At 45.5% G+C, this 14,487-nt stretch overlaps 1 protein-coding gene across 1 annotated transcript; it reads right to left on the bottom strand.

Annotated features, from left to right (window-relative positions):
• Positions 1–829: 829 nt before the first annotated feature.
• Positions 830–1,267, bottom strand: LOC119000584 (60S ribosomal protein L32-like). The gene has a single exon (XM_037065685.1). It carries the CDS (start codon positions 1,235–1,237, stop codon positions 830–832), a length of 408 nt encoding a protein of 135 aa, XP_036921580.1. The 5' UTR covers positions 1,238–1,267.
• Between the last annotated feature and the right edge of the window lie 13,220 nt (positions 1,268–14,487).

Below are 14,487 nucleotides of genomic sequence, written 5' to 3'. Positions count from 1 at the left end.
TCTAGACCAGTTTTCTATGCCTAGTGTTCTGAAGTTTTATGAAGTCTCTCTGGAAAAAGTCCAGCCATTGGTAATACAACAAGAATGGTTTGCACAACATCGATGTAATGTGGCAGCCAAGGAGAGTGAACTGGAATGCATATGTGTGAACAATGATAACTTCACTGTACTAGTCAGTGGGAGAGGTAGATACTGTTGAGTGAGCATGTGTACTGTGTGGCCATTGCATTCAAAATGACCGAACAAATAGAGCAATTAATTTGCATTAAATGTTGCATTAAGCTTGAATATTCCTCTGCAAAAACTATTGAGATCATTCAGAAGGCTACAGCTATGGGCAACTGATGATTGGCTACTTCACTGTGACAACGCACTTGCTCATGCACTTCATCCTGTGCAGAATTTTTTGGCAAAACATCAAGTCACCCAAGTGACTCAGCCTCCCCAAATTTGATGCCAGAGACCTCTGGCTTTTCCCAAAACTAAAATCATCTTTGAAAGGGAAAAGATTTTATACAGTCAGTGAGATTCAGGAAAATATGATGGGAATGCTGATGGTGATTGGGAGAACTGTGTGAGGTCCTAAGGTGTCTACTTTGAAGGGGACTGAGGCATCATTATCCTACATATAACATTACTTGTATCTTGTATCTTCAATAAAGTTCTCTTTTTCATATTACATGGCTGGACACCTTCTGGACACACCTTATGGAATAATGTGCTTGGATATCCATTTTCTTGCATTGTACCGAGTTCTCAGTGATTTATTTTTTATTTTGGTGGAATTTTAAGGTTTTGTTAACACAAATACAATATGTACACAATCTGTCTATTTACTTTCTTCACTGTGCAGCCTGGCATTGGGATTGGTAACTCTGATGGCCAGCTGGGCTGCTCTTTCCACAGTGGCTTTGTGGTTCTTTGAGGAGACGTTGTGAGCAATCTCAGCACAGTAAGATTTGTTGTACATCAACAGCACTTCAAGCTCCTTGTCATTGTGGACCAGGATCTTTCGAAAACCACTGGGCATCATGTGCTTTGTTTTCTTGTTGCTCCTATAACCAATGTTGGGCATCAATATCCGGCCCTTGCATCTTCTGTGCACCATATTGTCAGTGACTCTGGGTTTCTGCCAGTTCCGCTTAATTTTGACATAATAGTCTGAGAGGTGCTGAATGAACTTCTTGGTCCTCTTTTTGACAATCCTGGGTTTTATGAGGGGTCTGAGGGCAGCCATGGTGCTGAGTAAGGGATGGTTGCCACCTGCATAGGCGGTGCTGAAGAAGGGAAAAGAAGTGGCAGGTGAGGTGTGTGTGACTTGACCTTTTCAGTGATGTTTTTAAATAGCAAGCCTGATCTTATCTTTCTTTGGCTTAAACTCAAGGTTGCTGAAGTTTTTTAGGATGCAAGCCGGGTCTTCAGCACAGCTTGAAGACTTGTGTGACCTGCCTCTTTCCTTGCCTCCCCCGAGACACTGTTCCCTGCATTTACTCTCTTCCAGCCATGCTGAATTTTGAATACACTGTTTTTCCCTCTGCCTGAGTATTCTCCCCTCAATGGACACTCACCTAGTTTATTCCTGTCATTCTTCACTGCTTATTTCTAATCTCCTGCTTCTAGACCAGGTCAGGTTTCCTATCACACTTTCCAGTAGCTCTCTGCACATAAATTTATTGTCCTCCACTAGGGTGTAAGCTCCTAGCATTTAGCTTGGAGGTGGGGTGGGTAGAGCTAGGTTCTGTGCAGCCAAGGAGTACATATGTCTTCTTGAGTGTTGTGTCCCCACAGCCTAGCACAGTACTTGCACAGAAAGACTACTCAAAATATACCTGTAGGGTGAATGAATAAATGAATGAAAGAATATGCCCCTAGGCCATAGAGGTTGCCTGACTCAATATTTAATTGTTATGGATGAACACACTGAGACTCATCAACATAAGGGGAAGTGCCCCCAAACACGTACACATACTGCTAATATGTACACATATGATGCTAATAACAGTCCTCTGAGATGGTTTCTGTCAGTCTCATTTTACAAAGGAGGAAGTTGAGATCCAGAGAATTAAAATAACTTGCTCAATATCACACAGCTAAGCAACAGAACTGGGATTAGCACTCAGGTCTCTCTGCCTCCAGAACCCATCAATTTCTACACTTTTTGATGCCTTGAACAGTAACATTCAGAGCGTACTCAGACCCTCAGACCTGTTGGAAATCACAAAAGTGAGCATTTGCATTAGTGTCTGCTATTATAACAATTCTTAAACCTCATGGCTTACATTAACATTTCATTCTTACTTACGGGTCTGCAGGTTGTCTGGCTGTGCTGGCCCTGGCAATGCTTGACTGAGGGTCAAGTTCAGGCCTGCTCCATATATGTTCTCATTCCAAGACTAGGCTGAAGAAGCCTCCAGGCTCTGAGGCATTTTGTTCTCATGGCAGAAAGCAGAAGCTCAAAGAGGGCTGCCCTAAAGGTCTGCCCCTTCTAGAGTTTTGGACTTGGATGCCACATCCACTCACATCCATTGAGCCAAAGCAAGTCACAAGGTCAAGCCCAACATCTAAAGTGTGTCAGGCAACCCCTCTCATGGGTGTGGGAGCACTAGAGAATGAACAGTTGCTGAACAATAATACAGTCTAGTACAGTGAGGAACACGGTGACCTCTATGAACAATAACAACATTGGAACCCATTTTGTAGGGGCTTTACACCCTGACAGCGATACTTTCAGGCACAACTCTTCATTGAAGCCCACATATTAAGGACACACCAAAATTAAATGCACACTTGCTGTTAGAGGCACCCAAACCTCACTGTGGGAGAGACACTTAATGATAGAGAAGGCATCTGTTTGAATTGGTTTTGTGCTCATGCAGTTGTGAAGTATTTTAAGTACCACCCCTGAATATTTGTAAATACAAATTGCACACTTACCATTTTTTCTCACCCAACACTTTACCCTCTTCTACAGGACTGAATAGTTTGATAACCAGGATCTGCGATACCTATCAGGGACCCCAAAGGCAGAATGTGTTGAAATAAGAGCAGTAGACTTTAGTTAAACTCAAAGGAGAACATCCTGTCTGCCCATGTGACAGATCGAAAAGGGAAGTTCCTTTATTTATTAATTTAACAAGCATTTTTTAGACCCCTTTAACTGCTGGGCGCTCTGCAGCTACCTGGGGTAGGGGCCGGGCATGTCACATTGCACAACCAATGGCAGGGCCTGAAAGAGCCTGGTTTCTATCCAGTGAAATGTCACAGCTGGATGGGGCCTTAGAGGCTTGAGGACCAACACTTGCAGACAGAGCAAATGTTGTTTCACCAGGTTAGTGCAGTGGCAGGGCTTCACTGTCTTCAGGGAACACAGGAAACCCATGTTGAGGAAGAACTGCTGGGCAGTAAGAGGGCAGTTGTTTGGTGGCTGCTCTGGAGGGTCGCATTATCTGTCTGTGGTCAATTTTGTGTGAGCTGCTTCACTGGGGTTCAGAGGTGGCTTGGACTCCAGTGCCTTGGGCAGAGGCTGGCCCCACCTCCACCGCCCTGATGAGCCTAGAGGTGGGGAGGGGAGGCCATCTTTGCAGCTGATTTAATCATACTAGGATGTGTGAGTGGGAGCGCATGTTCCTTCTATCTGCTTAATCCAAACCATATGAAAAATAAAACTCTCTTGGGGCCTCTGTTAATAATAAGTGGCTTATGCTGCCGCCTCAGGTTGGGGAGGTTTGTTCACCTTTCATTCATTCCTCATCCTTATTCATCTTCCCTTCCTCCAGTGCCTGTATATGGCAGGAGAAGAAAATAGAAAGATGATTAATATATGTTGAAATGGATGGTTAAAATAAGGATTTGTTTAAGAATTTATTGCCTGGGTTTTTTTGACCATGGTCCTGGAGTCTAGGCATCTAAACCCTGACCCCACCTGCCTGGGTACCACAGGGAGGAGGAGGGGTTGGTGGCCAGGTGAGAGGTTCTTGGTGAGAGGATTAGAGCGCCTCGGCTGGGAGAATCCAGTGTGCTGGGGTCTGGTGTGCAAATTCCACCACCACAGGGCACTGCTCTGGAGGTCTGGCATGAGAGAGAGCACTGGAGGAGGCACTCTGACTCTGCCAGGTTTTGCCATTTAAATTTAGGTAAGTCATGTCATCTCTGGGCCTCCATTTTCTTAGCTGCACAACATGAACATGGATCTGTCCTCACAGGGCGGTATGAAGGTTAGAAAAGATAAAGGCAGGGAAAGCACTTGAAACTGCTAAGCTGGGAACCGGCGTTGGGGATGGGGATTATCACTATTACTGCCAGCCCTGCTCCTCTAACATGAAGGTGGGGGCAGTAGGCAGGAAGGGGACCCCTCCTCCTTTTTTCCATGTGGACTAATGTGGGGTCCTGAATTGGAGGGGATCATGACCCTGCAGGTGAGGCTGCCAGTGACTCCTGTATCTGAGGCCCTAGGCTTCTAGTGGTGCAGGGCCCTGAGCTGCCTGCTACCTGCAGGCCTCTCCAGCTAGAGCACATTAGTAAAGTCTCTGTATGGTGTTAGCTGTCTCTGCGGGGCCCTTGATTGCAGGCTTTCTCTAGGGGACAGGAACACAAATGGGTGGTGCAAAGAGCTGTGCCTATGCTGTCAGGGCAGGTGAGGCCCGCCTCTCCCCATGTGTAATGCTAGGGACAGATCAGTTGCCTGCCTTAGTCATGTTAGTCTGGACTTCTGAATCATCTGCTTCCAGTTACCCTCCATCCTTTGGATGGAATTGAAGACATATCTCCTTTCATCCCAACCCCAAAAATGGAGCTTTCCTACCTGGACCCTTCTTTTCTTTGCTCTAGACATGAAGAAGAGGATTTGGATAACTTGTAGCTTTCCTCAGCTTCACAGGCCCCTATCACTCCCCTCTGGGACACCGAAGTTCTGAAGGAAGACAAGATCTGGCCAGCCCAGTCCCTGGCCTGTCCAGTCCCTGGCCCCAGCCCTCAGCCTACCATCAGACTCCTGTCATAAGCTTTAAAATTGGGTGGAGTGTTTCAGAGCCTAGGTTTAGAGAGGAGAAACTCATGACCCTAGAATAGAAACACTACATTGAAGTAGGTTAAACTTCAGCCCTGACTTTTAATTAGCCTTTTTTTCAGCTCCCACACTTGAAGAGTACCTGCTATTTCTTTTCTTTCACTCACAATACACTGTAAGCCAGGAGCATTTTTCTGAGCTCCCAAACCTCTCATCAGAAGTCAATCACTTTGGAAGCATGATAAATACTTCTACAAGCCTGCCAGGGATGTGGCTTGGGAAATGAGGAGCTTTCCTAGAGGTAAAGAGACAATGGTGAGGGCAGGAGCCCCACACAAGCTTCAAGCTTTCAGTCAGTCTGTGTCGCTCCCCATCATCCTGAACACAATCACCACTCCAGGTGAACATGGGCATCTAATGAATCCCTAGACCACGTGCCTCTGAAAACAGCAAAGAGGGAGCCAAGTGGAATGCTGCTGCCCTGCCTGCCAGGCCACGCTGGGAGCTGCTTAGAGCAGAGTGGTGAAGGGGACAGTGTAGGCGTGGCTGGAAGGATAACCCCCACCCACACATAAATAGCAAGTGCAGTGGCAACAAGTACCATGAAGGAGGGTGTAGAGCTGGGATGTGTAACCTGGGGAGCTTAGGGAAGGCAGACATCATGAGGGTAGGTAGGATGAGGCAGGGTGAGGTATGGGTGGAAGGTCCCAGGCAAAGAAACCGGTCCTGTGCTCACCTCCTGAGGCAGAAGAGAGCTGAGAGCATCCAAGGAAGGGAATGATGTGTTTCTAACATCTGTCCTTTCCTCTCTGTCCTGCCTCAGGCCTGGCCACAGCATTAGCCTCTTATCAACCTTGACTCCTTCCCTCACTTCCTTCCAAACCGCTTTATGATCGTCACCAGGTTAATCTCTGGAAAACAGAGCTTTGATTATAATACTCACTTATCCACAAGCAGCTGGTGAGTCCCAGTGGCCCACTGAGACAAGGCTCTGTTTTGTGGACCACTCTGCCTGGTTCTAGGAATTGTAACTCAACCCCCTGTGGCTAAGGGCGAGTGACAACCTTTGCAATTCGAGCCGCAGGAGACAAAGCTTGTCTCTGATAGCAAATGCTACTTCAGTTTCTTCCCTGCCCCCAAAGCATGGTCAGAAGTCCTTGATGAGTAAGACCCCTCAGAGGAGGGGCAACCTAGGCAAACACAACCACTTGGGAGGCCATCATGGAAGGATTTGGGGGGCTGCAACAAAGAGCAATGGACTCTTGTCCTCCAGCTTGGAGATAGCCTGAGCCTCCCCCCACCCCTGCCCCCCGCCCCCATGTTCTCTGGGAGAAGCGCTTCCTGGCTCTAATCCCCTTAAGCCTGAAAACCTGTTGGGGAGGGGTGCAGCTTCTTGCCTTGCTAGAGTGTGTCCTGGGGAAAAATCTGGCACCACAGAGACTTCCTGGTAAACCTGTGAAATCTGCTCTGCTAAGAGTGCTTTCATTTATATGTTAAGGGTTCGAGCAGGAAACCCTAAAACTCTGTTCCTGACAGACTCTGACTCATAGAAAGCCCTCAGATTTCTTTGAAATGTTATCTACTGTTTGATCCTTGCTGCCCTGTATTCCTGTGTGTTACAAACCAATAAAAGCCCTTGGAGGAAGGGGCTCAACACCTTTTTCCCCTGAGAAACTGGCCTTTTTCCTCTGGGCCTGCTCAAGGCCTGTTTTCTCTGGGAAACTGGCTACCCCTCCTCCCCAAGCAGATCACATCATGTCTCAGTCATGTTTACTCTCATCCATGGCACACTGGGGGATCTTTTGAGGAAAGTCACCCCCACAGCCCTGTGCACTCTGGTTCCCATCATTCCCTTGTTTTCCCGTCATTTTCCTGCTTGTGACCTCAATTTAGCCGCACGGAGTCACTCCTGCTCCTGCGAACATACCTTATGCTTTCCTTCCCCCAGCACCTATGCCCTTGCCTGAAATTGTCCCCTGCATTTCCATGAAGGCTTCTAAACCTCCTACCTATGCTCAGACTCCTTCCAAAATGCTGCTCTTCCACGTGAGACAGGATAGTAAGAAGCTAGGGAAATTCCTTGGCCGGTAGGATAGGGCAACTGAGCCAGATAGCTGAACACAGTGGCTGAGCGATTTACAGCGAGATACAGTCACCTCCCTTCTAGGCCTCAGTTGTGTTTCAGCTCCAGGCCCATAAAAGAAACAATCAGGTGGCTGATGCCAGGACCAGCTGTAGTGACTAAGGACCCCCTGCCCTGTCACTGACCAATCAGAGGAGACCATGACCCTGAAAGGGCACACGTGGAGAACTGATGAATATCCTGCTGAAACCCTCCCCTGAGATCTCCCCTAAGATTCCCCCACTGCAAGAGAAGGACAAAAGCTTCAAGACAAGGGACCCAGTTCTTACTCTCCCTATAGGGAACATCCCGCCCACTTTTTTCCCTTTCTTCTTCCACTTCTTCCCCACAGGCATATGTCTCCTAAACTGTAAGAAAATGGGCAGCTGGTAGCTTGTCCCAGGCTGATCCTCTGACCCTGTCCCCAAAACCCCCTTTTCTCTGACTTCCCAGTGAGCTAGGGCAGCCCAGCCTAGGCTCTCCTGTTGCTTCTTCTATGCTAAGCCCTTCCTTGTTTCACTGTCTCCAGCTTAAATAAATGGATCCTCATAGCCACCTGCACTTGTGTTGTGAAATCTTTCCTATATGAAGTCAGGAACTCACAAACTACAGCTGGCCCTAGGCAGACCCACTCAGGGCCAGGCCCCTGCCCAGTAACACATGTCACCTTTTGACACAGACACCCCAGCCTATCAGCATGTGGCTTCACCTGAGGCACTGCCACTGCACAGCTGCCGTAACTGATGTGCTGTGTCTGCCATGGTGAAAGCCGAGAGTGGCTTAGGTTGGAGGTGGGGGAATCAGGGTAGGCCCCTTCCAGGTCTAAGAAGACCAGTGTATTCATTTTGCCTTTGCTTCCCACCATATAAGCCCTGAGGATCTTCATCCTACACCATCCTGACCTGCCTGCCCAGCCTCTGAGTGAGGTCTAGGGTTGCTCTTGCTTCTTTGAGCTGAGCGCCTAGAAGGCCTTAGTGCAGCTCTCACCATATTCACCTTTTATCCTGAACTTTTGGCTCCTTTGAGGCTTCTCTCTCTCTCTCTTGCAGGTGGGAATCTTCAGGGAGGTCTCAGGGGAGAGTTTCACCAGAATAGTCATCAGTTCTCCAGGTTTGCCCTTTCAGGGTCATGGTCTCCTCTGATTGGTCAGTGACAGGCAGGGGCTCTTTAGTCATTGTAGTTGGTCCTGGCTTCGCCCACCTGGTTTTGCTTCTTTCCTGGGTCTGGAGCTGAAACACAGCTGAGACCTAGATGTTATCTCCAGGGAGGAAAAACCAAGGGAGAAAAGGTTACCTTGGAATGAGGTCCTTCTTCTGCCAGTTTTGCCCCCTGTCAGGCACTGTGGGCTTCTGCCATGGTGACAAACAGTATCTGGCTATAAATTGCTCAAACACTATGTTCACCTGCCTGTCTCACTTTTCCTATTCCACTTGCCAAGGGGTTTTCCTAGCTTCTCACTATCCTGTCTCAATATGTGCAATACGATATTATGGGAAGAACATGGACTTGGGGTTTAGAGAGACCTGGGTTCAAATCCAACTCTGCTGTCTATAGATGTCTATTCTTATTCCCATTATTTAACCTTTCTGAGCCTCTATGTCCAGGGAGGCATAAGACCTCCCTTTCAGTCATGTTGTAAAGTTAAATGAGATAAATGAGATCATGTAGTGGGCTAAGAGCATAGTAGTTAACTTGTTCTAGGATGTGCCAAGCCAGAGGTGGTGTTCCTCTCTGGAATAAGCCTTAATTTGGTTATTTTAATGGCACTAGGGTAGAAGTTTGGTACTCTAAGGGATACAGCCCCAGCATTCTTCCCTATTCCCCTTTTCCACTACTCCTTTATTTCCTGTCCAAGACAATTAAGCAGTAGTTCAGCATTACTCACACGTTTCCCCTGCTAATGGTTGGGTTGTATCATATTTGACCCATTCCTGGATTGTGACTTGGTGTAGCTCACCTGTAGAATGGGCAGACCCTGAGGGCTGTGCCCATCACCCATATCCAGCCTCTGTGATCCCCCTTGAAGAGAAAAGGTACTTTGCCCCTTTAATAATGCACCTAGAGCATAACTGTGGGGACCGAGTAACGTCCCTTACTAAGATATATAAAATTTCTGAGAAAAGTCTCTTTTTGTTTCAGAAATTATGCTTGCTCTTCAATGTTCTAGGGTCAGACAGGCCTGTATACAAGTTCTAACCCTATGATTTATTAACTGTGAAAACTTGGGCAAATTACTTAATCTGTAAGTCTTTGTTTCTCTTCAGTAAAACAGGGATAGTTATTATATATGGAAATGTATTTAAAACAATTAGGATATTGCCTGGTCCACTGAAATATCCATTTTTTTACCCAGCATATATGTTGTGGGTACCTACTGCACATCAAGAGCTATTCCAGGTGTGGGGACTCATGGACAATAGTTTCTGCTCTGTGGCACTTACATTCCAGTAGAAATGGGAGGTGGACTACAGACAACAGCAGGGTGAGGGGAGTTGGGGTGCTGGCAGAGGTGGGCTGCAATTTAAATGGAGTGGTCTATCTATCATCCATCCATCCATACATCCATCCAATCTCTAAATCTTCTTTCAGTTGTATTCTTTACTTTGTATCCCAAGACTCTGTCTCATTTTAAAAATGTAAACTGGAATATCTTTTCATATATATATTCTGCCTCATTTACTATCACACCAGATGTACTGAATATACATGTGCAATCTTTTAGAGTTTGTTTACTGAGAGTACAAGATCTGACTTCCCTGTTAAGCCCGAAATACTTCCTAGAAACCAGCACATGTGGGGAAACTCAGCTGGTCCTCATGGATGAAGAACTCACGTAATTTGAGGCCTTAGGAATTTGAGGCCTAATTTGAGGCCTTCCTCAGGCCTTAGGAACTGAGGCTTAGTCCTTAGCTTCAAGCTGGCAGTCAATCCCACTCATTTCTTTCTGCACACCGATCTTGAGTAAATGATAAAACAAACAAACAAACGAGCAAACAAGAACAAAGACTGCACTTAAAAATTTGAGTCTAAGATCGTATTTCCCTAAGACTTAGTGAGGGCAGCCAGAAGCAAAACCAGTCTCTGCTCCCTGCACCTCCCTCTACACCTCCCTGGGCGCAGCCAAGCCAAGACACCCAATTCCTTTGTATGCAAAACCTGTCTATTTGGGTTAAATGTGTTTTTAGAAAGTATGAAAGCTCTGTGAGAAGGTACATGCTCTTCTGAAAGGACTGCAGTCTTTATCAGAGACTGGGCTATAGTCAAGAGGTGCTATAGTTTTTAGAGTTTAATGAGTAAATTTAAAGGTTGGATGCAAGTTAGGCATAATATTAACTCTAGCTTCAAAGAGCACAGAGCAAAGGAGAGAGTTTAACATCAGTGAGGCCTTCTGCTGACCAGAGGAGCCTATTGCCAGCCTACAGACATAATGTTGTAGCTTTTTGATGGCTTCTACCAAGCCCCGTGGAAGTAAAGGCACATGTTGTGCAGAGGCAGGAGCTCTGCTCATGCAGACCTGAGGTAGATCACCAAGATCTATCTATCCAAGAGACCTGCTGTCTGCAGTGCCCCATGTTCTCAGGCTGGGCTAGACAGTGAATGGCCTCAGGCAGCAGGCAGGCAGCGTGAATTCTTGGTAAGTTGCTCAGCTCCCACCTGCCTGCAATAATCCTACTCCTTAGACTGCACTTGGCCTCCCAGGTCCCAAATTCTACTAGCAGGGGAGAGTAATATGTCAAACCTGCCCGTGTAATCATCCTCCTCCTGCCAGCAGATTAATTAAAATGCACACGCAAATACATTTGTTACAAACACAGCATTCTTCCTCCCATGAAAGTGCAATCAATAGATACCAAAATGATTTGCATGATGGCAAATGATAAAGGAATTCATCATGTGGCTTTTGGGGTGAAAAGTTCAAAACCTCGTGAGTGTCATATGTAATCTAAACCTGTCTGGGGGTCTGACACAGTGTGTTCTTAGTTATGCTCCTCTGCACACAATTGCTCTGAGACACAGGACATTTCCCCCATGAAGCCTTCCTTGTTCAATACCACCCCGTATTCTCTGACCCCTTATTCCCACTCCTCAGAACACACACCCCATGTCAGGGCTAGGTCACTATCTTGCATTTGTCCACACTTTGCTCAGAGAGTTGCTTTCCTTGTAAGCTTGAGAATGGAAAAGCTCCCTGCCCTGCTCATGCCCACCCATGCTTATCTGATTAGAAGCTCAACACTGGAAGGGGCCTCTGGGACCATCTAATGATACCCCCTTACTCTTTGGTTGGGGAGACTGAGATCCTGAGGAAAGGGATGTGTTGCTCAACGTGCCACCAATATTTATCAGTGGTAGAGTTGGACCCAGCCCCTGAGGAACATCCAGAAGAGTTGTAAGGTGATCAGTGAGGCATATTTCTTTCCCTCAGGTCATTACTGTTATACTCTTCATTTGGCCTCAAATTGGTCTGAGTCTCTTGACAGATCCTTGGTGTTAAACAATTGCTATTTGCAGGGGCTGGAGAATTATAGAACTCAGAGAAGGCACAGCTTCTATCCTAAGAGATTTCATATTGGAGATTGCTAACATTTCCAGTTTATAAGAACCCAACTCTTCAATATCAGAAAAAATTGGGGGTCTTCTTTTCCCCCCAACTTTAAGTACATACTAATCAAGAAGATAGAAAATAATAGAGTGCTCTGAATCTAGTAGCAGCACACACATTTTTAAAATGGCTTGGAAATCTGTTCATGTACTGGTATGCCAAGGACTTGGAGAAAGCAGCCCAGGAGTTCTGGCCAGGATGGAGATATAGGTAGAAACACTCACTTCCTTGCACAAACACAAGAAGGACAACAACAAATCAAAAACAAAAGACAAGCAGGACACTAGATATTAAAACTTCATGGAAGTCTGACAACCAAAGAGTTAAAGAAACATTCATCCAGACTGGTAGGAGGGGTAGGGACAGGAGCCAAGGTGGAGAGGACACACAGCCAAAGAGGTGGCTGGCCCACAGTTGTGGGCCAATAAGCTGGGAGAACAATTAGGAAGTGAGATGGATTGTAGAACCCAGGGTTTCAGCGTGGGAAACTGAAGACTGAAAACCTTTGGATGTAAAAATCTGTGGGAGCTGTATCAGTGGGAGAAGCTCTCAAATCACAGGAGAGTCTGTGGGAGAGGCCCACAGGGCTCTAGAATGTACACAAACCCACCCTTCTGTGAATCAGCTTCTGAAAGGGCACAATCCGCCGTGGGAAGTGAGGGAAGTGACGGAAAGCAGGGCTAGCGCAGAGCCAGCAAGTGACACTGTTTTCTCTCTGACCCCTCACCCATAGACAGCGCCACAGCACAGCAAAGAGGGCTGCCCAGCCCTTGTGAATAACTAAGATTCCACCCCTTACAACATAACAGGTGTGCCAAGACAAAGAAATATGGCCCAAATGAAAGAACAGATCAAAACTCCAGAAAAAGAACTAAGTGACAAAGAGACAGCCAACCTATCTGATGCAGAGTTCAAAACACTGGCAATCAGGATGCTCACAGAAAATATTGAGCTTGGTCACAAAATTAAGGAAGAAATGAAGGCTATGCAAAGTGAAATAAAAGAAAATATACAGGAAATTAAAAGTGAAGGGAAGGAAACAGGGACTCAAACCAAGGATTTGAAACAAAATAAAGAAATAAACATCCAACCAGAACAGAATGAAGAAACAAGAATTCAAAAAAATTAGGAAAGGCTGAGAAAGCTCTGGGACAACTTTAAAGACTCCACATCCAAATCATAGGAGTACCAGAAGGAGAAGAACAAGAGCAAGAAGTTGAAAGCTTTTTAGAACAAATAATGAAGAAAAATTTCCCCAATCTGGTGAAGGAAATAGAATTCCAGGAAGTCCAGGAAGGTCAGAGACTTCCAAAGAAATTGGACCCAAGGAGAAACACACCAAGACATATCATAACTACCTTACTCATGATTAAAGATAAGGAGAGAATCTTAAAAGCAGCAAGAGAAAAGGATACATTTACCTACAAAGGAGTGCCCATAAGACTATCAGCTGATTTCTCAAAAGAAACCTTACAGTCAAGAAGGGGCTGGAAAGAAGTATTTCAAGTCATGAAAGGCGAGGACCTACACCTAAGATTCTCTATCCAGCAAAGCAATCATTTAGAATGGAAGGGCAGATAAAGTGCTTCTCAGTTAAGGTCAAGTTAAAGGACTTCATCATCAGCAAGCCCTTACTATATGAAATGTTAAAGGGACTTATCTAAGAAATAGAAGATAATAAAAAATATGAACAGTAAAATGACAACAAACTCACAACTATCAACAACTGAACCTAAAAACAATAACAACAAAAACTAAGCAAATAACTAGAACAGGAGTAGAATCACAGAAATGGAGATCACATGGAGGGTTATCAGTAGGGAGGGGGAAGGAGAGAATGGGGGGAAAGGTACAAGGAATAAGAAACATAAATTGTAGGCACAAAATAGACAGGGGGAGGTTAAGAATAGTATAGGAAATGGAGAAGCCAAAGGACTTACATATACAACCAATGGACATGAACTAAGTGGTGGGTGGGGGGCGGATGCTGTAGGGTGGTAAGGTACAGGGCGGAGGGGCGTAAAGTGGGATAAAGGGGATAACAAAACTGGTACAATTGTAGCAGCATAATTAATAAAATATACTTTAAAAATAAAAATAAAAGTTCAGTGATGATTTTAACTACACAAAAAATGGCTTGTCTATGTAACAACATATTTTTTCAGCCCATAGTCAATACTTGGAGTGCCTTTGGATTTGTGGATTCTTCAATGACTCTGCTGTCCTGGGACTGTATGGTTTAGAACTGCTAGGGTAGAGGAATCTTTTGTTTTAGAGTCTATAGTCCCTGAAGTAGAACTTGTTCTCTGGTTTCTTCAGGCAGCTGAGACAGGTGGTAACCAGCCAATAGTTGTCCTGGAACAAACTTCCTGTAGGTGAGTCTTGAGGGAGATGGGGCCTGGAGAGATGTGGGAGGGGAGATTTCCAAAATATCAAGTCATTTCTCAGAAGGATATGGATCTTGGCTCCAGAGCATTATGCAAGTGGCTAATAATAATAGTTATAAAACACCATTTATTAAGTAGCTACTAATTGGTAGAAACTGAGTAAAGGGAGATCAGATAGGTATAGACTTATCTCTAGGATAAGAATATGCATATGGATATAGTTCTAGATATAGATAGATATAGATATATGTCCTTCATATAAATCCCAGGGTCTCATATTCATCAGTCCATGTGTTGGGTCATGTTTTAAGAAGCAAATTCTAGCAGCCAATAGCAAGTAAACAGGGATTCTAATCTTTATTGGCCTCTC

Source organism: Sturnira hondurensis, unplaced genomic scaffold, assembly GCF_014824575.4.
Source record: "Sturnira hondurensis isolate 20B ecotype Veracruz unplaced genomic scaffold, ASM1482457v3 Scaffold0015793, whole genome shotgun sequence".
NCBI classification, from domain to species: domain Eukaryota; kingdom Metazoa; phylum Chordata; class Mammalia; order Chiroptera; family Phyllostomidae; genus Sturnira; species Sturnira hondurensis.
The sequence above is the reverse complement of the archived record's forward strand: the minus strand, read 5'-3'. Positions and strand labels throughout refer to the sequence as shown.

Bases quoted from the DNA above. Each gene is read 5' to 3' on its own strand.
- LOC119000584 (XM_037065685.1), bottom strand. From the start codon at position 1,237: ATGGCTGCCCTCAGACCCCTCATAAAACCCAGGATTGTCAAAAAGAGG.